At 43.6% G+C, this 25,745-nt stretch overlaps 1 protein-coding gene across 1 annotated transcript in view; it reads left to right on the top strand.

The window, feature by feature from the left end:
• The window catches only part of wwox (WW domain containing oxidoreductase), a 129,768-nt gene that overhangs the window by 15,200 nt on the left and 88,823 nt on the right, over window positions 1-25,745 (top strand). The window contains exons 6-7 of the mRNA XM_018664260.2: window positions 20,306-20,394; window positions 24,655-24,840. Coding sequence (XP_018519776.1) covers window positions 20,306-20,394; window positions 24,655-24,840 — 275 coding nt within the window. The remainder of the gene's footprint in view (window positions 1-20,305; window positions 20,395-24,654; window positions 24,841-25,745) is intronic.

Genomic DNA, 25,745 nt, shown 5'->3' with positions numbered 1-25,745 from the left:
TAAGCTCTATAGCTCTTGCCCTCTGTCCTTCACTTAACTACATGTCATTTTCCCAGAGCCCCTTACCGATCTATCTCCTATTCTGCTCACAGTACAGGCAGGTTAAGTTGCTGGTTAACAACCAAAGTGTTGCCTGCGTGCCAGAGATTTATTTTTCCTGATTGCCTTTAAAATTCTGCTTATCTTTGACTCCAATGTCTCCCACAGAGAGCTGTAATGGACTCCCAAGAGATACAACCCACTGCTTGGTGGGCCAAGCAAGGCCCTTGGCCCCTGAGTAGAATACAACATGCACACACACACGTGTGCCATGGTTTTATTCTGTAATTTCTTTCCTTTTTTTAAACCCAAAATGCCTATTTCCCCTACTGCCCCTTTCTACAACACATGCTAATGAGATGCTTTGTAAAGGCGTTAATTAGTGAGCTAGTCACTGATTGCTGTGCTTGTTTTTGTTGTGTGTGCGTATGTATGTGTGTGTGTGTGTGTGTGTGTTGTGTGTGTGTGTGTGTGTGTGTGTGGCAGGGGGGTATTAATATGGCTGTGTGCCGCTGAGGAGAGTTCTGTCAGGGTCTGCTCTGGAACCAATTAGGCTAAAGCTCAGTGTCCACTGAGGCTGCTGGGAGAAAAAAAAGCCTGCTGCTTGCAATGTCAAACAGCAGCATTAACACAGGCCAGAGAGGCAGAGTGAGACAGGCGGACGATAAGCAGTGGTCACTCACAGACAGACAGACTGCTGGATAGACACATACTTCCTCTACTAAATATGAAAATCAGACAAAGCATATACTCCTACTCTCTGACACAAACCTCTATTCTCTCCCACACACACACACACACACACACACACACACACACACACACACACACACATATGTATATATGTATATATTATAAGTGGAGAGAGAGAGAGATAATCTACCTGTATAGATATTCTTTCACTGGTTCTCATGCTATAGGATAAGGTAACATCAGAATGAATGAAACACAATGTTCCTTCCCAAGCATCTGCTATTTCAGGTGGAGTGACTGGATTTTTACAAAGCAGAGGTGGAAGAGGTCTTGAGAGACAGATGGAAAAAAAGACAGTCTCACCTTGAAGATAAAGATGTGCTCCCATACCTTCCTGATACACAATCTTTCCTATTCACATCGCCTTCTTCCTGCTCGTAGTCCTATGATTTATAATGAGAATGTCACATGTTTATGCGTCATGGCCTACATACAGCAGTGTGAGCTAGCAAAGTTCTGCATGATTCCCACATTTCTTCTAGAAAACTACTTTCTTGCACGACTGAGTTCATTAGGATGCGTTCATACAACCAGAACCCTCTCTGTGTTACCCTCACTCTGCATTTAACCTGAATCACACTTGTTTGGAGAGGAAAAGTGGTGTGTGTATGTGTGTGTTGATGCATGTGTGCCTGCATTTGTCCATTTGCCCGGTGAATAACCTCCTGTGTCAGTCTGACAGGCCTTGTGCCCCCGCTGGCCACCATGCCATGCCATGCTCCTCCCGCTGAGGCCAACAGGAAGTGACACATGTGAAATGCTGACCTGGTCAGTTGCAGCCCCCTCCAGGGCCTCAGGATGCTGCTCTTTTAGTCACTCTTCCCCTCTCTTCCCTCGCTCCCTGGCTTTTTATTTTTTCATCTTTCAGAAAGACCTCAAAAGACTCATGTCCCCCTCCGTTTACTCTTCGATTTGGTAACACTTTTTCCCCTCTTTGTCTCTCTCCCAAAATGATTAAGGAAATTGCAGTCCATTTCCCAGGTCAGTGAGCAGTTCTGTATCACTCCTCTCTGCTGCCAGAGAGCCCAGTAGATCACGGTTCATAATTTTTAGGTCTTATATCGTGCAGGACTTGACCTTTAACTTGTTTTCCCTAATGTGATTTCACAACCACCTCGAATGTTATAACATCTTGTGAACATGTGCAAGCTTATTTTAAAAACATTGTAATAGCTAACAGCAAAACAGCAAGTTCTCTGACTTGCTCTAATTAAAACATACCTTTTTAGGATGTCTCACGTGGTACATTTCCTTTCATTAAAAAGCATAGACAAAAGTAATTTTTTTGCATGTTGTTTTGCTGACACAACACTGTTAAAGCTTAGATAAATCCAGTGGAGATTGTTGTTGGTGATGTAGAAGCTTGTGCTTAAGCAGCCCTAGAGCTCCTTTTCAGATTGTCCCCAGACTATACCAACATTATACCTACGCTTCTGCCATCCCCTGCTCTCCCCAATCCTCTCCTCCAATCTCAGGTGCATCCACCGAATCATTGAGGGAGAGGTGGCTGTCCCTTATTTTCAGGCTGAGGCGTTGTTCAAATCGGTCTCTTTCCTCGCATATTAGCAGCACGCGTCCCCTCTCTCCAGGGAGACCTTCTCATCTCTCTTCATTTACTTATTTGTTTCCTGCCGACGTTCTGTCTGTAAACTGGGAATAAAAAAAAAAGGTCCCACGTCCCCCCAACTATGCTTTACGTCGGCTTGGCGCGGAGGAGAACAGAGAGGATGGATGGAATGAGGGTGGAATTGCGATATGTAAATTTGATGAGGAAACCCCTTTTTCCTCAAATTTATCCAGCTCTGATTTCTCCGACAAGCTACTGCACAAAGCTCTGGAACTACAATAGGATTTACTGTAATATACCATTGAGGATTTCTTTACATTACACAGGTGACGGTTCCAATGCAGCTCGTGGGAATACTAAAGGAGGCTTTGTGTAGTATAGACTGTTAGTATAAAAGTCTAAGAGTTGAATACCTTGAGGTTTTACAGTAGTAAGCATTTTGTGTGTGTGTGTATGATTGTGTGTCAGTGTAATACACTCCGCAAGTACAGTACGTATGCACACGTACATGCACGTGCATGGTCATTGCACACACCCATCCACATGGTGTGTATTTAAATGCTTGATTATGCATTTTGCATAGCTTTGGGACATGCATCACTCTTCCCAGACTGCTAATAAAGTGACCAGGGAGATGGGGAACCTAAATGAATCCTAAAGTGCCTGGCTTGCATTCCTCACTCCCTCACTCTCCCTCACTGCTCTGCTTAGTTATTCCAGGCCGTCGTGAAAAGCTGTGCGCCGCTCAGCTCTCCTCCTCCTTATGTCTGTCTGCTATAGCCAGGTGCTCTGTCTCCTGAAGAGGTGTGGCCTGCTCCTAATTGCCTGGACCACAGTGAACTATGGGCAAATGCTCTGTGTGAAGGAGCACCGTGGAGGAATAATTTTGAATAAATCACATAGTTAGCCGGGTGGTATTTTCTGCTATATAAGCAGTTCGGCAGCCGTCTCACATGGAGGTGTGAGCGTTAGAATGACGGGTCACTTGCCATAGGTCATGTTGGGGAGGATTTAAATGATTTAAATGATGTCACTGCCACTGAAGGGGACAGGTTGAGGAAGGATGTGTAAGGCAGCACCTCTTTGTTGTTTGAACCTGACAGAGTCTCATCCTTCACTCCTTCACTCTCCCCTCTGAAGGAGGGCTCATAGCCCTGGGATGAGGGCTTCTTATGATGAGAGAGGTGAGAGGTTGCTTGGATCTCTTTCACTCTTTCTCCCTCTCTTTCTCTCTGTGCCAGCGGAGAATGTTTTTATTGAAGTCTAAGAAGTGCTGACCACAGAGAGACAAGTCCAGCACACACTGTAATGTTTTAAATCAGGAGATGAGCCAGTTGTAATAAGCCACAGCCAAATAGACTCAGGCTTGGTTGATGTCTGCCAAACAAGCAAACATAGTAATGTTGAATGCAGAAAACCATCTGGCAACCAGCTATAACATTTATCTGCTGTTACCCCAGGCTCTTTTAGCATCTTTAGCACAGTTTGAAATTAGCACAGGCTCCCAGATCCCATGATAAAGTTCATAGGAGATGCAAAAGGCTAATTAGATGTAATTCTGTGTTTGATGTCTCCATGAGATTTAAATTGTCTGATGCTGTCTCTTATCATCTTTCATAACCCACCAAGAGTATGTTCAGGCATGAGATGGGAACTTAATGAGTGTATGTGTGTGTACGTGCGTGTGTTCAGTGCCCTACATGTCCATGTCTGGGTGGGTTGTGGGTGTGGGGGGTGGACAGGCGTATGTGTGTAGCCTGTTGTCAGTTTGTTTTTGCCGTGAAGGACAGAGAGATTGTCTGCTAATGAACAGAAGACAAATGCGTCACAACAAGTCAACGGCTGCCATGTCCGACCATTCGGACACTGTAACTTACAAATTTCAATGTCAGACTGTTCAAGAATAGCTCTCTGTAGTCAAATTCCCTCTCCAAAAGAATCATGATGATGCTGGTGCGAACAAGATTAGAATTTTGTGTTTTTTAAAGTAAATAGAAAGCAAATGACAAACACTTGACAATATTTCATTTTTACTATGTAACTATATACTTTTATTTTGTATTTATAGTATTTTTTCAAATGTATTTTTATTTTTATTTTTACAGATGTGTCATAATATTTTGCAGAACTCTGCAAATCATCTTTCTTGACTTTTGCTTGACTTTTGCTTTGACTTGGCTTTTGCTGATATGGCTGTGTCTCTGAGCCTTGTCTTGTGTTTATAGGATATCCTCTGCAGTCAGGTCTCATGGAATTGATATCAGTGAACTGCTCCAGGCATCCAAACAATCCTGCCCCAGGCACCGCTATCATTAGTTTCTGGGAAGTTGTGTGCATATGTGTGTGTGTGTGTGTGCATTTAAGTATGTATATGTGTGTGTTTGTATGCGCTTTGACACAGAGTTAACACTGGTTTACAGCTTAATCAGTCTGTGTAACTGAATGCATATTTATCAGAGAGAAAATTCATGCTCAAAGAATCAGACCTCAGCCCATACATCATTATCAAACACACACCTACACATGCACACACACACACACACACACACATGCACACTCTTGGACACACACACACACACACACACACGCACACTCTGACACACACACACACACACACACACACACACACAGATCCACATTTCATTAGAGAGGCAGATTCGGGCAGCAGTAGATTAAAAACAACGTGTGTTTTTACAGGTCCATAAATCAAGTAGGGGACGAGGGGGATTCATTTAGAGAACACCAGAGTTGTGGCGTAGTTGCCCTCACGTGACTAATGCTTAACTGCGATACTTTGATACACTGCCTTTTTATTAGTTTCATTCTCTCCTGCCCCATATCAATGATTATCTCTCAGCTCACATTTGACTTGCAGAGTAGGCTAGATGTTGTGTTCATTTTGGTTGAAGATTTCAATGATGAAGCGGCCTCCCTAGCTAACCCGTGATTAAGCCTACACGTTGGCAGATTGATTAGGCCTACAGAACAGTATTAACAGCATAATGTATCCTAATCTTACACAGCTATGCTGCATAGGATTGATCTTGTGTCTATGATGTAGATAAAGCTCTTTATTTTTGATGGTAAAGCCAGGTCATATTCTTTATTCTTTTCATCCACTGAGCTTGGCTGCCTGGTGGATGCAGAGACAGGGCTGTTAATCTGTTATTGCTATTTTGGCTGCTCGTACTTTCAAAACGGTACTAGTGTATTAATGGCGTGTGAAGCACTCCTATAAGATGTTTTGTTGATTGGTGATGTCGGGATATAAATGCAACATCACACATGCACGCCCACGCACGCACTCCCTCCTCATTTGTCATACAGCTGTTGTCTGGACGCTCGTTTTCAGAGTTCTTCTGAGGTTTACCTGTGTGTTCATGTGTCTGCGTGTTTGTAATCCTCCGCTCTCAGCCGTCTCCATGTGTCAGTGCTGGTCTCAGGCTAGAGAGCAGGTGTAATTTTCCCCTGCACTAAAACCCCAACAAGTGGCACCAGGGGAGAGAAGAGCATATTACAGGTTCAAATGGCTCTGCTCCCTTGGACTACAGAGAGCTACAGGCTCTCCTGACCTGTGACCAGGCACAACCCTTACGCGTATGTGTGTGTGTCTGTGTATGTCGAGGGAGGCTCAGAGGTGTCGGAGCTGCCTCACTGTGTTTCTCTCAGAGTGTAAAGCCTTTATTAGGGTCCGGACCTGTTTGGGGGGCCGCAGGGCAATATTATTTCACATGTTCCAGTTGAGAAATGAGCGTGTGTGTGTGTGGGGGCGTGTGTTTACTGTACAACTTTTAGATAACCAGCTCTATATAGAGGCAGGTTAGAAGGTGAACAGGTTGGGTAAATATATCAAATAACTGTGTAATAAAACCTGCTGTAAACCAGTGAACACAGTTTGACCTTTAACCTCTAACTCCCTCAGTCACAGCACTATATGTAGACCACAGGGGCTCAACTGATTAATTCTGCTGAGGGCTGGATGCCATGAAGAGGAAGTGTGATGGCTCAAACTTTGGTGAGCTTTATATTCCACCAGTGCTGTCCTAATGGATTGGGTTATTTTTTCTGAGTGGACAGTTGACTTTTAAGATCTATGTTAGTAATTGACTCTTTGCAAAGTGCTCCCCTGAGCAACAAATATCCAACCCTAGCTTAGCAACCGTAACCAGGCACGCCAGTCTCGTCGAGCTTTGGATATTTCCACATGGCAAAGAGGTGCGCAAGGGGCTGTATAAAGAGTGTTACAATGGGTCTAGAGGGTGGCATCTTTTTTGCCTCACCAAGACCAACAATATACAGGTAAAAGTGGAGGAACAGATGGTTTGGTCTCTAAGATCAAGGACCATTTAATGTCTGTTCTGTCTGTCAGAAATCAACCAATTGCTTCAAGAATGACTACCATTTTAAAGTGGTAAACCTGCCCCCATTTATCATTGAAAATTGCATTATACCATGGGAGAGTGGAAAGCTTGACAGTTGACAGTATCAACAGTAATTTTAACTCCTATTGGTATTTTAGAGAGCAGTGGAGAAATACAAAGTTCCAGTGCAGATGTGTGAGAAAAATATTAGCTCCAATTAATTTCTATTTGATCATCCACTGAGCTTCTTCTCCCTCGTCATTTACAGTGCTGTTCTGTTCTGATACATAGTAAAAGCTGCTAAAGGATAGAGTAATTTGACAGACCTTTGTCATTCCTACAGGTCTGTCTGTGGCAGTGAACGGTGAACAGAGTTAATTGGTGCCTCTCATCTCTCCTCTGAAGGGCACTGCTGCCTATTAATACAGTGTCATGATAAATTAGCCCAAATAAAATCCTACACACAGCAATGAATGATGATCTTATGTCTGTGTGAGTGTATGTGGGTACATGCGCACTTGGATGTTTCCTTGAGTAAGTCTGCCTCATTAATTTCTGGTAACCAAATCTCCATTAGGTTTGAATGAATGACCAAGATGAGCCAACTAGGGGCAAGCACGAGGACTGGACTGATGGGCAGAGGGGGAGGCAAAATCATGAGGGATGAAGGGAGGAATGTGGACTGTAGGTGAGGAGAGAGGTGGCAGGAGAAGAGAGCGAAGGAAGGTGTTGAGGTGAGGTGGCGTGGTGGTGGGGGCGGTGTGGCTCGGATGCTCATCCATTACATCTCACAGCGGCCCAGGGGTCGGTTTCAGCAAGACTGATTCAGAGCGATCAGGTTTGGACTCCATCTCCCATAAATCCTGGCATGTGACGCTGATGGATGTGGGCCATAAAGCCTCCCGCTCTGACGTGTGGAGAGCAACATGGAGAACCATGGGAAAATGTGAGTGCTCCAGGTTAATGTCAACGAGGCCTGGGAATGAAGAGGGGATGATGGAGAGAAGGAAAGACAGGGACGGTGAGGGATCAGAGGTGCAGAGAGGGGGATTGAGAAGAATGAGTGGGCTGAGAGCAGAATGTGAAACAGCAGACAGTTTGTGGCAACACTGTAACAGAATTTACTGTGACATTGCAATAATTCAGCTGTCACCATACTAGTTTAAACCCATGTTGCTTGGAGTGCAGTGAATAGTCGCACCCCATTTGTAAGAGACAAAGACATCTAAATATCTTTCCTGACACTCATTTTGTAATTTATTTCCTCCCATCTCCAGCACTTGGTAATAAGCCGCATGGCCATATCACAGTGTTTGGCAAGAGTATTAGTGTGTTTTTGTAGTGTAATTAATTCTGTGTCTTTTCATTTATTCCGTTATTGTATGTCTACATGGTGTTTAATGCATGACCAAGATGAATATAGCTCATTAAAAAAGCTTCGTGATTATAATAGGCCCAAATACAGGAACTGCCGACCTGGCTAGACAGGAAATGGAGACATGTATACTTCCTCATTAACAGATCCCCATTTGGGCCATAAAGTACCATCCCAATGCGCACAAGGAAAATGCCCTGATTAGAGGGGTGGAGGGGCATTGCTGCCCTAATGAAGGCTTCCCCCACAGTCATTTATGATATTGGTATGGGTGGTATGGTGACTAGGCCTATGGGATGAGCTGACTTGAGGAGATATGGACATGAGATAGCAGATGCAGTATATTTGTATGGATGGGAGAGATGAGAGGGCCAGGGGAATGCATATCCACAACTCATTTGCAGGAGTCAGTTTTACTAGGTTGCGGCTAATGGAGATGAGCTTGTGTTAAGAGCCAGGGGAGACGCTAATTTTACATAAAACCAAAAGAGGTCTGAGAGCTGTGTGTGTGTGTGTGTGTCTGTGTGTGTGGTCAGGTTGTGGTCAGGTTGTGTTCTCTTTATTCTGCCAGCTCACCAAGTGAATTCTCAAACACTGACCATTACCCACAAAAGCTTTCTCTATCCAGCTGAAAAAGAAATGATTGAGTATTACGTCACTTATCATTACCATGTTTGCTCTTTTAATTAACATTTTAATGAATTGATATCTGATAAAAAAAAAACACAGCATTTGGTTTTTCATCTTGTAGAGAGAGACCCACATTCAGATTTACTGATATTGTGTTTTGAGGATAATCTGCACATTTTTTTTGTTTTTATGTTACTTGGTTGCTAAGAGGGCAAACTTTAATTCATGCAAATTACATGACCTTTGCACGAAGTCCCTGCCACTGTTCAAAGGATTTTGCGGGCACTACAACAATTTTTGGGGGAGAACTGGAAAGTGTTAATAGACACAATGTTTTATTTGCACAGCCTTGTGTAGAAACAGCTATTATGTGGGATGGATAATGGGATTTACAGAGAATTTATGAGGCTTTATTTTTTGACCAGTGGTATTGTGCGTGACTTCCACTCATTATGGTGGTTCGTAAATAACATGGCAAGCTGACTGCCATTTTAGTGATGCTTTTCCCCTGTACACAGTAAATGCAGCCCTTACCATCTCAGTAATGATGTCAGCTACTGAATGAGTTACTTTTTATATTGGGAGAATCTGATATTTGACCAATTTCTGCGCTGCATTTGAAAAAGTCTCAGTCGTGAAAATAAACATACATGTAAGCATCGCTTTTACGGTCTACTCCCAAATACCTCTGCTAAATCTTACAACAAACTTCTCTTCTGCCCCGTCTTCTATTCTGCCCACCGTTGTCTCCTCCTCTCTCACCCTCCCTAATTTCTCCACTTTTTCTCCCCCATCACTCCCCCCACCATCGCCACAGGAGCTACCTGAGGCCCTTGTGTCCACCTCATTCATCACCTGGGTTTGATTCCTCTGCTTCGAGAGAGAGAAAGGAAAAAAGAGTTGAGGAGGAAGAGTAAAGAGTCATAACAAACCCTCCTCTGTTCTCTCTTCTTCTTTTCTACCCCCCCCCCCCCTCCTTCAGTATGTGAGGGAGAGATGAATGCAGCCAGTGGAATTAATTGCACCCCGTTACTGAAGATCAGCAAGTTTGCACTGTTGGCGTGCTGATCTGCCATATGGCTGCCCACTAGGTGAACACTTTGATTAATGTTGCCCACTCCCCAGTTTTTTTCCCCCCACTAATATTTGATTCTGATAACTGAAACTCAGCTCCTCATTCTGAGTCTCTCCATCTTCAGTCCTCACTCTCCTCCTGTTTCGCTTTTGTTCCATCTTTTCCTCTGCTCACCTGAGCCATCTGTGTTTGCGGGCAAAGTTTGGTTTCCAATCTTGCCTCCTCTTTCATTGTTGTTTTTCTACAAGCTCCACTTACATAGTCTTTGTGCGATGTGGCGTCGGTGCAGGCAGTGTGGAGTTTACAGTATCAGTGAGATTAGAGGGAGAAAGAAAGGCCAGAGTGCGTCTGTGTTTGAGAGAGGTTTGGAGCTGTGGGTACATGTCCTTCGCAGTTGATTAGGCCCCTGGTGTGTCGAGTGTTTCTCTATTAGCCTCCTCAGCCTCTCGTCTTCTGTGCACAGTGACTACTCTCTACCCCAGAGGTCTGGGATATATACACACACACACACACACGAACAAACGGGTACAGACACACACACATGCCATGCACACAGTCAGATAGGAAGCTGTGCTGTGGTCCAGGCAGTAACAAGGAGGTGAACAGATGCTGGAGTCACAATATCAATAGGGCTGAGTGTAGGTAATAATACCTTAGCAGGGTTCAGCCATGAGACAGCGCTAACTAGAGAGCCAACTCTCAAGTGGAGCATTCACTATCTGCAAATCACACCATGTAGCTGTGTGTGCGTGTGTTTGTTTGTGTTTGTGGGTGCACATAGTCCCATTACATGTTAGAGAGAGCCTGCTTTTGCTGCAGGGGAGCAGTGGGATGGTGTCAGTGCCATCATCAACTCTGAGATGAAACGTTCTCACCGAAGGTCACAAGTTCAAGTTTGTTTTCTTTTTTTTTTCTCCTGTTATAATGAGGCAGCAATACAGCAACGCTATGCAGACATCTATGCTGGAACATCTATTACAATCACTCTGGTGCTTTGTTTTCCCTCTGTTTTATTGCTCGTTCCTGCTGCTCGTCTATTTTGGTCTTCCTCAGTCTTGTTAAGTGCTGCCATTCTCCTGTGTTTGGATGTGGCCCAGAGGGCCCTTAGCAAGACCAGGGGCTGGGAATGAGCTGCGAGCCCCAGCCAGGGGGTGCCCACGGTAGGCTGCCATTCCCACTAAATCTCCCTGATTACCTGGGGTGGCTGCGGTGTGATGGGGGTGTTACCAAGGTGGTGGGCTCTCCAAAGAGGCTGATTGAGATGCAAATGGAGGCCATAACTCAGAGGTAATGCAGACCTGAGCACCCTTTGCATCGTCCGTTCCTGCTCACCTCACTCTCTCATTGCTCCCCATTTACTCCAGCATAGGAGGAGGGACTGTTATTGTCTCAGGATAAAGTTAGATATTTATCATAGTGTAAGATAGGAAGGGAGAAATAAGATGTTAGGGTGGGGGCCGAGGAGGACAAGAAAGTATGTACATGTAAATTGATATTGGTTTTGATGAAGGTAAACAATGATACCAGATACTTCCACATAAGTGCACATACTCTTGTAGCTGACCACGTTAGCACACATGGAGACACACCTGAAGAAACCCAACTCTGTCCTCTGTTTCTTACAAAGAACAGATGGACACAATAAAGTGTGAGGGACTCTGCTTGCCAGTAGAAAGGTGGAATGAACAGGGGAAGAGGAGGGGGAGGAGTAATTGCATAGTCCTTTGCTGAATTGTTCTGTGGATGCAAATTTAAATCCCTCCTATTATTTTAATAATCTGCCTTTTACTGCTTGTGCTCGGATCATTTGTTTGCAAACCAGGTTATTTGGAGAGGGAGGCTCGGGGGTAATTTCATGCTTTGGAGCATTTATATCTATAACTTAATGAGGAGAGGGCCTGTTGTTTCCTGGTAATACACTGCTAGAGGGGAGCAAACTTTTTATTCTCCGTTTAGGGTACTGTTAGAGGGCAATAACGTGGGATTACTCTGATGGAATTAAGGAGCAAACTGAGAAGAGACCTAATGCAGCTTTGGGTGATAGACCAAACTTAATACTGATGTTTCATTCAGGGTTTTTTAGGTTCACGGGGTGTACGTTGGAGATGGGCTTTCCCATTTGCCCATCACAATAAGCATGCACAGATTTCTTTAAAGATTTCTTCAAATTTAAGCACCCTCTTTCCCAAGCTGCTGTCTAATTGGACTCTGTTTTACCCTTTTGTATATTTTTTTCCTTCTCGAGTATCTAAACTTCTTGACATATTCATACAACAAACAAAATGTAGTCTGTGTATCAGTTCATAAAATTTGCTCCTGCTTATTGTCACTCAGTTCGTGCCAGGGCAGGGAGTCAGCCTAGTGGCCCAGCCCAACTCAATTTAATGCAACCTTATTACATTTAGCTGAGAGACAAAAGGAGAACTCGCCATCTACGGAAAGCAGCGCACAGTCTTGTGAGATGATCGGGATCACTAATGTAGTTACCCTCCTTCAGTGGAGCCAAAGACATCGTGGGATGGAGTGATGGAGGGAGAAGACGTGTGTCCACGTCTCACTGTCCACCTCCTCTCCTCCTCCTCTTCTTCCTCCTCGCTGTCACTCCTTCGCTCCTCTGTTCCCCTGTGAAGGACTCTTCTCCTGGCAAATTGAATCAGACTGCATGAATTAAAGCAATAATTCAATTTGTTTACAAGGCATCATTTATTCTCTGTCAGGCCAGTGCTCCGTTGACAATCGGCGGCTCGCTGACCCCCGACCTTTGCGGAGGTCACATGATGCATTTATTACATTGTTCAACGAGAGTCTTTCAGGCGATTATCAGGCGACAAGGGGCTAAAGATGCATGATGAGAATCCTATTATTCAAATCTGCGCAACACTGTAACAGAATGCAAAACCACATGACCTTATCAACAGACAGGGTAGATCATGTAAATGGTGCTTGAACAAGTATAGTTGGTGGTAATGAATGGATGCTTATGAATATTAAAATGACAATATTAAAAGTGATTTTTATTGTTTAATATCTGATAGTGTCACTGTCACTTTGCTTTCCTCCTATTTATTCCCCCATCTAAAACAATCCAGGTCGCTTTTCCACTCATTCATTTGTTGCTTAAATGCTAACTCAGTATCACTGCTGTGAAATGTCAAACCAGGGAGAACAAGATACTTTATTCCAGAGAGCAGAGAACAAAAAGGCACAATCTCTTGTATTTCCAGGATAAACTATTGTGACAGTGGAAAATGGTAAGCAGTTTAGAATATTGCTAAACAAAAGAGCTTTTAATCAAAGTGCATACCAGACCCTGCGGAGTGTAAAACACTCCCTCATCAAAAGGCCTATTATACACTTATTCACATCAAAGGCCTCCATGTTTTTTAATTGCCAAATTCTTTTCTTATTCAATTATGTTATGCTTATGTTTTTATAAAACTGATACAAAAAGGGGCTTGGGTAACCAAATCAAAGGGGCTTAATTTATCATCTCTGTACAGTGATGTGTGTTCACAGATTGTACATATGTGTAAATGTGTGCATTTTTTCTGTGAGTGCATTTGGTGCTTTACCAGCCCTCCGGATACTGAGATGATACAAGGCATGGGTGTTCCAAGAGAAATTAAACAGTGTAAAACTAGCAGGTTTAGATAAAGCAATCACATTACCGCCACACTTGAAAAGAACACATTATTTTGTACTTGAGAGAGTTGCGCTTTCTTGCTGACACCCCCAAATAGAAAGTTGTATATACAGTATAAGTGCACAGGGTCTAGGTTGTTTTTCTCTGACTTTATTGTTATCTAACCACAACATAATCAGCATCTAAGTCTGCGTGTGCCGTTCACCCAGACACTAAAGTCCCTGTGCAGAATTGCAAAATAAGCTGGGTGTAAATATGTAATTGCCAGTGCTTATTCTGAGATCTGAAATATTAGGGAGCAATATGGATTGCATTAAAATCCTGGTTGTTAGGGGTATCGGTTACACTGAAGACATGCAGGAAAATGTGCACTGTCTGCGAATCTGGCGGAGATGGAGTGGGTGAGATGAGGGGGGAGATAGGAGCAGGAGAGGGTGAGGAAATGGAGAGGAAGAGACAGAGGGAGGAAGAGGAGAGTAAGATGAAAATCTCTTGATGTCTTTCTGAGAACATAGACACATTATTTAAATCTCCATCACTTTTTAATGTAAATCTGATCAGGCTCTGCGCTGGACGAAGAGGGGGAGAAGTGAAGTGGAGGCAGAAATGGAGACACACACACACACACACACACACACACACACACTCTGATAGACACACACACTCTGATAGACACAGAGAGACAGAGAGCAGGTTTATAATATAACATTGTTAGGATTGAAAGCTGGATGTTACCATCTCACTTCACACTTTATACGTTATAGGACACAAATGCACACAAAACACTTTTAAAATGATATCAGCTGTTCTTTGCCTTAATGAAAAAACACTCATGCAGGCTGTGGAATATTTTGTGTGTGTGTGTGTGTTGGTATATATGGGTGCATGTCTAAGTTTGTATGTGCGTGTGTATGTGTGTGTTTGTGTGTGTTTGTGTGGAATCTGATATCTGCCTCAGGCCCCATGGCCCTGGTCTGTCTGCATCCGAAAAGCAAACTCTGCAATTATGATGACCGCCCTGTCCTTTTCATTTCCCATCTCTGTCTCTCTCTCTCTCCCTCTGTCTGTCTCTTTTTCCCTCTTTCTGTCTTTATTTTTCTCTCTCTCTGACCTGTCTGTCTCTCTTCTGAAAGGTAAAGAAATTCTCAATAGTTGGACAATAACAGGTTTGATTACTCCTCATAATATAGGGTCTTCTTGCATTTTCTTCTGTGAGCAGTCTGACTTACGCGCATTCTCACATATCACCTCTCCTTAAAATATTCTACTTCTGACATATTTCTTATTTTTTTGGCAATAACCTCAATATTGTTCAAACAAAGAGTTTTGTGTATGTGTGTATTTCTGTGATTTAACACCTATATTGTAAATTATATGTAAAAAAAAATGTTACATTTATCATGCCAAAAAAGTCACCATTATCATGACTTTTACATGATAATTTCTTACATATTGTCCTGTTGTCAGTTTTTATTTAATTCTACAAAAATGTTAATATTGTAGAAAAGTTTCTACAAGATCTTTCCAAAACACACTGTACTATACTGTAAAATATATATTATATGTAGTTTTGGAAAGCATCTGAGCTCATTACTGTACTGTACCTGTGCTTTACTTGAGTACTGCCATTTGATGCTGCTGTACAGTACATTTCTACTCCACTACCTTACTGGGAAATATTCTAGTTTTTACTTCACCAAATTTATTTGATAGTTAAAGTTAATAGTTACATTGCAGATTAAGAATTTGAAAACCTATAATGAGCATATAAAATATAATGCACCGCTATACAGTAAATTAAATTACACAGCAGTATATGAAGTACTTAAAATCGCCTCACCACCTCGACCAGCTATGATATTAAAATTCTGCTTACACGTTAATGCATCAGTATTAATAATCCTATAATATAAAATGTAATTATGTAACACTGCATAATCAGTACTTTCTGTTTATTTAAAGTATTGCTGCTGATACTTATTGATACATCTGCTTAAGTCAGTTTTTTAATAGGACAGTTGGAGTCAGTAGAGTATTTTTATATTGTGGTGCTCAACTGAAGGAAATGAATATGTCCTTCACCACTGGTTATCTGTAATTATTTCCCCTTTTTGTTCGTTTCAAGTCCTCCCTCCCTCTTTGTTTTTCCACAGCATGTACAGTGTTTCTCTGCAGCTTCTACACGGCTTCTTGTCAGGTCTCAGTGAGTGATTAACTGATTGAAGTGCTTACTAATTAATGTGTTTCATTAATTACCGTCATTAATGCTGTGTTTACTAACATGGCCCCGCAGTAGCCTTAGTACGTCACTGAATGGAAATGTCAGCAAGTACTTAACCGAGGCCTGGCCTTTACTCCCTGCGTGTTTGTGTGTGTGTGTGTGTGTGTGTGTGTGTGAGGTGCCCCTGATGTCCGCTTTAAGAGTATCCGCACGTATGTGCCTCATTCTCCATGTTTCTCATCTGGAAAATCATCCCATGTCCTTCCTTCACCTTTCCCATATCTGCTCCTGCAATTGCTTGATTTGTAACTTGATTTCAGGAAAGGGAAAACCTGTAGATTATCCAGCTTTCATTAGGGGGGAAAAACCCAGTCCGTGTCAGAGAAAGAAGAAATCAATTTAATACAGACTTAACTGGAGGAAATTGCATATTCTGCCTGTATGTGCTGAACAGGCACTTTCTCTTCCTCACCAGAGACCTGCCTCCCTATTAATTGCAGTGTGTGTGCATGTCAGTGAGTAAGTGGATGTGTATGTGCGCGTGTATTTGTTTGTTTGTGTGTGTTTGTGTTTGTAATGTGCAGAGTGTCTGCATTCATCTGTGTGTTAGGTGTTTGAATGCGTGTTGCCTGGGTGTGTATTTGGTCTCTTTGTCTGTGTGTGGAGGTCAGTTCTCAGATCTGTGGTAGGGCACCCGGCCAGATGTGTCTGTTTCTTTATTTGTGGTGTGCATGTGCATTTCGTCGCACGTGGTGCATGTCCATATTTCTTTGTTGGTGTATGGCGCGTGCATAAGCACAAGCGCATGTGACTTAGCCAGGTGGAGAGGAGATTGGTTGGTATTTATGAACAAACGTCATAATTGTGACAGGATGATATACGACCAGCACATTCCACAGTTTCCCCCCTCCCTCCTTTTCTCTTTTTCTTTTTGCTAAAAATATATATCTATGATAAAATACAGTCTTAAAAGCTGATGACCAATTTAGTGTGGCGTGTTGCGGACAAGGTCATGGAGATCTGAGTTCCTCTGTGTTCCTCCCTCCGAGGCCTGTTCTAATCTACAGAGCAAAAAGAAGGGCTCAAAGTCATTTCTCTAATTGCTTTTATAAGGTGCCCTTTTCACATGGTGTCTTCCCTGCTCATTCACTTTCACCGCCATTACAACACCTTACCTCCGCACCTGCTGGTAAAAATACAGCCACAGAATCTTGCCATTGCTTTATGTTGATTTTAGTTGTCTTTTATTCACAGGAAGTGATAGAAACCATATCAAACTATAGAAATAGTACACTTTTTGTCTTCCTCTTCTATTCTTATACCATCCTTCTCCATGCCTGTGGTGTTAACTGAGGTCTGCAGGCTAAGTGTTCTGTATATATGGGGGTACTTTTGATTTCTTAAGTGTTGTCCCTGCATTGGTGATCTATAAGGGGAGCTGAGGTGGTGAGGGGGCAGTGCGAGGTGAGGGAAGATGGAAACAGGGGTTAAGGTATGAGAGGGAAGGCTGAGAGGGATAAGGGGAGAGGGGGGATGAGATTGAGCCTAGTGCATTAAGACAGTGTATTATTTGGCGGTTCCACTTGCTTGCGTCCATTAGGGGTGGCTGCTGTGCTATTAAAGGGGTCAGTGAAGTGTGTGTACCTGTGTGTGCACATGTGTGAGTATGCCTACATGTGTGTGTTTTAAGAGTTAGTAGAGTGGTCCAGTCTCTTATTGAACAGGATGGGGCTCCCCTGCTCTAATACCTCTTCGTTTTATTGGATTGGATGGGCCAAGTTATAATTGTATTAGAGCTCTTTCCCCTCCATCCCCAACTCTGTCGCCATCTTTCTCCACAGCAGTGACCACACGTCATTCCCCAACACGTGTGGAAAACACCAGGAGAGACGAGGAGAACCTCTGCAGAGGCCAACTACCTCAACTCACATAGGCACACTTTTCCCCCTCCTTCCCTCTTTGCTTCCTCCTGGTGAAAGTCATAAAGGTCATTGTCATGTTACAGACAGCTGTTCTCTTGGGCTGACGGCTGGAGGTGGGTGGATGGGGGTGGGGGCGGAAGGTGAGTGGTGGTGGCAAGAATGGAGGGCTGAGGGATCTTATGCCCCTGTTATCGTCATGGTGACCTTGTTGCTTTCTCAAACACGCAACTCTTTTGCGGGTGTGCACTCACAAAGATGAGCAGGCAGTCGTTGCAATTTGTAGTTTTCAAGCCGCAAAGCTTATTTACACGTCTCTATCATTCATAATTAGCCTTTTGCTTTTAGATGGAACAGTAGGTTGTGTGTAGCTGGGGGCGGTAAGCTCTGTCACCCCGAGCCGAGCTCTGTGGTGTTGCACACTCAGCGATTACTCCGGAGTTAACCAGAGAGGCTTTGCTGCCTCTCACTTTTCCTTCGCCCTTGAAGAGACCAGGAGTTGTCAGGGTCCTCATAAAAACCCTGAACGATTGCGTCCGTGCGTTCTCCCTCTCTTTTTCTACCCCTTTTTTTCCTCTTCTCCTTCCAAAACCTGGCCATCTGTCTAATTGTTCACCTCCATCGCTTTAATGCTTTTTACATGCTTTTTCCCCCCTCTTTCCAGGCAATAAACTTTATTTTCTTCGCAAGACTTCAATCTGCAGGGGGAGGGTAGGCGGACGGGCAGGCAGGCAGGCAGGCAGGCAGGCTGCTCACCTTCTCCCTGCTGGATTTGCTCCAGTGGCCCCCCTTCAGCCCCCCTCACCCCCCACCCTCCCCACCTCTATCCTCCCTCTGGTCTCCCATTACTCCATCTCTCCTTCTCTTTTCCCCCCTGTCTCCAGAGAGGGGGATATGTGTTCGTCAAGCTGACACCTGCTCTCATCTTCTCTGCTGGTCATACACACATCCAGGGCTACCCTGTTGAGGAGGACTTATACTGACCTGTTAATGATCACTCTGCTGCGTGCTCTGACCTTGTTTAGGGAGTGATGTTTCATTTTTCACCCTGTATATTCAATTCCCCATTTCATAAGAACAACTGAAGGCTTTTTTTAAACACACATTTACACCATAAAGTTTTCTAATGATATCCCTCATCTTTCTCTTACACTTCTACGAATACTTGGTGACCAAATATTTGTTTTACCTTCAGACATCTTTTCATTTTACCTGCTTTTCTGTGTACGCATACGATGTAAAAGTGGCTGGGAGTGTAAATGCATATTGCACATACAAGTCATTAAATTAGACAGTTGTCTCCTCTCACCTGTGATTACTGCTGTGTGCAGATCATATAAGCAGGTACCCTGTAATCATATCTATAATAGCCATAATCAGCCCTTTAATGCTTTGTAATAGCATCCATATAATGGTATAGAGTAGCATCAAGAGAATAATTCAGGCATAGATAATGGTGTGATAGCGTGGTTTTACCCTTGAGTCACAACATTGAATTTGTTGTGTGCGTGTGTGTGTGGGTGTGCGTGTGCCTGTGTATGCATGTATAAATACACCCTGGGGCAGTTAAGGTGTCTGTAAAATGCCTGAAGAATCACATTTCCATCAGAAGGTGCTCTTAACCCTTTCTTGTTTTCTTTGTGCTCACTGCTCCATGGAGCGTCCTTGCTGTGAGTGTCATGTACACTTAGCTCTGCGAAGACAGACATGCTGAGGAAAAGACATTCCCATATGATGCCCACAGACTGGAGATCAGATCAGTGGAAAAGGCTGACAGGGGAGCAGCAGCGGCAGCGGTGGTGGTGGCAGCGGATGGAGAGCGGAACGCTGCACGCTCTTCCGGGGTGTAATGTGAGCTGACAGTGTTCCTCAGGGAAGGCGGGCAGGACGAAGGGGAGACGTAGCATCAGGAATACCTGGTGCTACTGAAGCCAGAGCCCAGCTGGGAGTCCTGGGAGAAATGTCTCACTCCTCCTCCCTTTCCAGCATGAGGGATGAGTCTAATGGACCGTTCGTCTGAATGGAACACGCTCCACCTCGATTCACACTGCACGCACTCGTGCTAACATACTCCAGAGTTGCGCGTGAGCTCGTACATTGAAGAGAGATTGAACCTGTGTTGTCTGTTGAGAGGGCCCGTGCTGATAAAGATGTAGGGGTAAAGAAAGAGTCTAAGTTGACATGCTTTATCTCAGACAAAAAAACGTGGTTGTATGCTGTTATTAAAGACATGTACTCCTTTAGGCCCGAATGCGTCTCTTCTGAGGCCTTTGCCCTGCAGCAGAATGCTACAGCGGGGTGGAGAGGATGATGAATATTTAGCCTGTCTTCTTCAGTGTGTAAATGCAGCTATGCATTTACTTCTTAAGTCATTTATCTTTCTCTGCTCCTCTCCTATCCTCACCCTGTCTCCCAGCATATGGTGTAAGATGAACCACACAGACACACAAACACGTGCTGAGGACACACAGTCAAAACCTATGGAGTTCTTGAGGAGTCTGTAGACGGGACTGTGACCACGTGTCAGCATTTTAAACAGAGTGAAACATAATTCGTTTTTACCATTTGAACCAGGGCTTTGTGATATCTGTTTATTTTTGCTGAAGGTGATGACATAAAAAATAGCATTTGGCAAAAAAACATAAAAAATGGTGGTGACCCTGTTGCTTTGCTGTTGCTGCTGGATATCACGATCCTACTTTTGTGTTTTCTGTCTCAACAGCACAAAGCCAGAGTGGAGGCCATGATGTGCGACCTGGCCTCTCTCCGCAGTGTCAGGGAGTTTGCAGAGTCTTTCAAGGCCAAGAAACTGTGAGTATAAACCACACTATGAATTTTTTAAGCCGGTTTTCCCATCCTTTCTGATATTTTCTGCTATACTTGATATTTTTTTTACACACATAGGACCTGAGAGAAGACTTACAAAACTCCACGTGTTTACATCTCTTACTTTCCTGGTGAAATGGAGGGGATCAAAGTTCATTTTAGTTGACATTTGACCATAAAACCTTGCAGAAAATCAGGGCAGAGCACACTGCTATTGCTTGTGCTGATGCTCTGAAGATTGAAAATTTTCTCTATGCAATGTGCACTGCTGAAAGCAGGGTTAGACTGGTCCCTCCAATATCCTATGTACCTGTTTTGAAGTGAAACTCATTCTGTTTGGATTAGCTTGGATGTAAAAGTCCATCAAAAGACACAGGAGTCTCCATTGTGAATAGAAGGGGCAGAGCTGGTCTTAAAATGGTTTGTGAATTAAATGTATGGCAGCACGCCCAGCTAACAAATCATGGCGCTGTCTCTCAGTTGTTCAGGGCAAACTTTAAGTAGCCATCATTCCCATTTCAACTGTCAGGATTTATTCAGTCTACTTACTCTGTGTGTGTGTGTGTGTGTGTGGGTGGGCGGGGGGGCAGGAATAAAGAAATAGATAGTGAAAACCAATGAGGACAAAACAGGGTCTCTCATTCAAGTTGATCACTGTATTCCTCACGATTACCTCCAACACACACCGTACTTTTAAGGACATCCTGATCCAACTGTTACTGATGGACACCATATGGACAAGGCCCCAGGAGTCAGTGTGTGTATTTGTGTCCATTTGCTTGACATTGGTCAACAGACCAGACTTTATCGCGCTTATTTTGTGGTGGTCAGCTTTTACAGCATGTGTCTTGCGCCTCGTGGTCGGTCGCACAGTTGCTATTTTGGGGTCATGTGCTCTGTCATCCATATTGTTCATCCACGGGCAGGTCTCTAGGCAGGAGAGCGTGTGTGTTTGTGTGTGTGAGAAGTGGTGTCAGGGGAACCCCTTGGGGAGAGGCAGGGCAGTCATCGCCCGTAGCAGCCCTGGGGCAGGGTATGGTCATCCAGGACACGTGTCTTGGGTCGCAGCCAAGCCTCACGGTGGCTTCCCTCACTCCGTGTCCTATCGTTCCCTTCCCATCCCTTACATGTATCTGTCCCATCCATGCTGAAGTACTGTATGTTGACCTCCTGTTAACCCCACCAGCTCCTGAATTACTCCTCTGGCTTTTGTTTTTTTGCATATCCCTTTTAGCAATTTGTTTATCGCCCTCAGTTTCTCCCTCTCTCATGCTGTCTCTCAGTCTTTCTCTGTCTGTGTCGCTCTCTCTCTCTCTACCTCAGTATTTTGGCAAGGTTGTATTTCTTCATTAGCTGTGGTGTTGGGGGGGAGTGGGGGAGTCCCATGGGACGTCAGAGTACATTAATTCTCATCAGAAGGCGAACAGAGCAGAGTGGAGGCTGGGAGCTCTGAGCTGTGAATGGCACTGGGCAGCTGTCTGAGTCTACCACCACTCTATTACTGCACGTATGTCTTCAGGCATAACACACCCAGGAGTGCGCACACACACAACACGCACACATATGTACATACATGCATGGGGACACACACACTCACACACACAGACAATTCTGTGTGCAGAAGCATACAAACACAGCATTGTAAACACACAGAGACAAACAGACGCACACAGTCATACACACATGCACAATAATGCTCCTGCAGCGTGTCATTGACAGGTGAAATGTAATCAGAGTCTTTTTCTTTTCCTTCTCTCGTTTCTCACTCCCTTGCTTTTAAGTGCTTTAGTCAGTGGCTTTCACGCTGCTTTGTGTTCCATTGACCCCGATTCAGCTTTAATTGCCTGTCCTTTGAAATGAAATTACCTGGATATTGATATTGTTGAATGCAGTGCAATTTCATTGGGATGTAATTGATGGAGGACAGCGCTGACAGAGTGCCCCTAATACAATTTCTACTGAACGGTCCGTAATTAACACATGCAATTTGTTTTCACCTGTGATTTTTTAAAACTGCATTTAGCCCGTTCTGATTTCAGGTATATTGTGTGGAATAGGAGGTCTGTATAAATATGTACATGCAAGCCATTCTTCCATTCTCTATTATAGTGCCTGTAACACAAAAAGCTGTGTGTCTTGATTGCCACACTTTACAGTTATACAGCTCTGGTGTGTGTGTGTGTGTGTGTGTGTGTGTGTTTGAATATTGAGATCAGGATGAGTGGTGCACTCATACTGTATCTATATGTGTGTTGTCTGTGCCAGTTTTCCTGTTGCCAATAAAGTGCACTGTTAATGACCAGCAGTCTGAGCCCAGCTCACACAGGCAATCTCTTCTGCTGGCCCACATTATCATAGAGGTCAGGGGTCATACCCAGGGGGGTTATTTAAAGTAAATATATAAACTGATGTCTCCCTGTTTGGTAGTTAACACCCTCGTTTGACCAGCGCTGAGATTGCACAGTGCACACAGTGTTGTGTGAGGTCTTAATGTGGAGAGAGGGACTGTGGTACGCGGCAATAGACCTATTAAAGACATTCATTAGACCTGCGCTTATGAGAGAGGGACTAACTGGTGGGCAGTTGAATTAACAGGCCTTTTACATTACAAGCAGACTCGCCAGAGTCCCATCTTAGCTGCGTGGGGGAAATCGCTCTACTGGCCAGAGAAAAGTTGGTTATTGGAGTTTTTGATCACAAATTTGTGATATACTTGACTGACATACGTAGTTTTTTTTTTTCCGCCAGACTTCTGTCTTTACAGTGTAAGGTCACGACAAAGGAAGCAAAGCAAATTTAAATCTTAAGAGGTGTAACTGACATAAGGACTAGTTTAAAACAACAGCTACAGTGAAAGGTTGAAAAGTTAGGTCAAGAGTTCATGTGCAGCCCTTACCCCAGTACACTGGGGACAGAGCCAAGAGTTTTGCCTTGTATAGCACAATGTTACTGTACTTCACACTCTATTAGACAGGGGAACACTGGGCCAAAAACAACCAATGCGTTTTTTTATGCTTTTAAGCTGAGAGCAGTTTCAGAGCAGACACACAGATCACAACAGCTGGAGCTGGTGCCAAATTTAAGTACAAGTCAGAAAGGTCATTTATTTACATACATGTTTTTCTACCAAGTCATTAAGTCAGGCTTTTTTACCTTGTTGTATTTTGGATGAAAATTTAAATATCTCGCTGCTAGTGTGTGCTGTGTTTATAATGTGCTGAGGTTGGCATTCTTTAAGTTGACTTGTGACTAGGTTTGTGCTCTTTAATGAACCTTGTGTGTTCGGAGGCCTGAAGGTGATCGTACAGTGCACTCCTATGTAATAGCATGGGATGGCTCATTATAGCAAGGCATAACAATTCACACATTAATTTTCCAGCATCCAGTTTTTAATTAATCCAGTAGGCAGTCTTAAACACAGGGTACACAAATTGCCTTCGGCCTCATAATTAATTCTAATGGAAGAAATTAAAAATTGGTGGGGTGTGTTTGGATTGTTCGGCTGTGTTACTGTGGTTTCGAGCTCGCTGGAGCGGCGCTGTCACCGACAAGGATCTCTCACTGCCCTGACCAATCCTGCAATCTCCATTCACTGGCACGCGAGCAGGGAGTGTTAACTCGCTCGCCCACACAAAGTCTGCAAGAATGGAAACGCGTTCCGTGTCTGTCTGTGCTAAAGCATATGCTTTTTTATTGGGCCCTGAATTAAAGCAGTTGCTTTTTATATCATGACTTGTGTTTGTATTTCCTTTGATCCGCTCTTTTCTGCTCAGCCTCTCCGAGTCGATCTGTTGGTGGGTTTGGTTACTCAGAGTAGTTACACAGAGCCTGTATCAACACCCATTACTTCCACCAGCCTCGTGTGTTAAAACGGTTTGAGATTGCTTTTCAATGTGTTGTTGCTGTTGGATTGCAGCCAGCTGTATTCAGTATCTACAGTACCTGTCGAGCCATTGGGAGTTGCACTGGAAACCTCTGTATCATATCAGCATTACTGATGCTCTGTCTCTGTAGGCCTCTAAAGTCTACCACACTCTGGAATAAGACACCCTGTGTGCTTTCTCTGCCTTTGCTTCTCACTATTCCACCCTCTTTTTTTTTTGTTTCTTCTCTCCATCTCTCCTTACCCATTCCTCAGCCTAATATGTTATGAAAATCCCCTTTTTGTGCAGCTGTGTCTTCTTTGTTGTCACTTATAATCTGTAAACAAACATGTTTTACTTTTTTGTCTCCCTCCCGCCGCAGGCCCTTGCACATTCTGGTGTGTAACGCAGCAGTGTGCACTCAACCCTGGAGCCTGACGGAGGACGGCCTGGAGTCCACCTTCCAGATCTGCCATCTAGGTCACTTCCTCCTTGTTCAGTGCCTGCAGGACGTGCTGCGTCGCTCGGCCCCCGCCCGTGTTGTGGTTGTGTCCTCAGAGTCTCACAGGTAAAGACAATAAACTAGGCAGGTTGATGACTTTGACATTAATGCATCTACATGCTTTTCTTCTGTAAGTAATAAGCATGACCTGTGCATTCTTTTAGATGAATTAGAATGATTAGCATTCTATGCTAATCATTCTAATTCATTCTTAATAGGATTATATTTCTTTTTCTTTCCTAGTTTAGCACATCTGTGTATATACAGTATTTCTCTGTATTTGAGATAAAGTGCCCCTTGAAACCATAGACATTCATGAACTTAGCTAAGGTAGGGTAAAATCACTGAATACCACCTCCCCTATTAATACATTTATGAGTTTGGCTTGCTCTGAGTAAGTAGAAATAGCAAAATATTATATAAAATGTATTACCATTATCCATTACAAAATTTGTAAAAATATGCTCCACACAAGTTTCCATAATGTAAATTATCCCCCCTCCTGGCAGAATGCATTCACAGTTACCATTCAATCACTTAAGCCATATTAAAGTCACACTGACAGAATTTAAGCAGTAGTATCTTGAAACTACTTTGTCCAATCCAACAACTCTTCAACTCCAGTCATGCTGCTCTAGTTGCTACATTGGCTAGTTTCTGCTACAAACTGATAGATCAGACTTAATGTGTATTGTCAAACATGACAGCCTCACTCACTGAAAACTCATTTCCCTCCACACGCTGTCACCATGAATTAAACGTATCATCAACATGATGGATGGACTTATCAGCTAAAATTTACTTTGATCAAGTATCTGCTCCTTTCTGTGTGACCCCCTGACTCAGCCCCTTTCTCCCTCCTTTTCTCCCTCTGTCTTCCATCTCTTGTTTTTTAACTCTGTCTCTTTGTTAAGCAACTCCACTCCATAGGCTTCTGTTTCTGCGTGTCATACCGTAGACAAGCATGATGT

The sequence above is a fragment of the Lates calcarifer genome, linkage group LG10 (assembly GCF_001640805.2).
Source record: "Lates calcarifer isolate ASB-BC8 linkage group LG10, TLL_Latcal_v3, whole genome shotgun sequence".
In the NCBI taxonomy this organism is placed as follows: domain Eukaryota; kingdom Metazoa; phylum Chordata; class Actinopteri; family Centropomidae; genus Lates; species Lates calcarifer.
The sequence above is the reverse complement of the archived record's forward strand: the minus strand, read 5'-3'. Positions and strand labels throughout refer to the sequence as shown.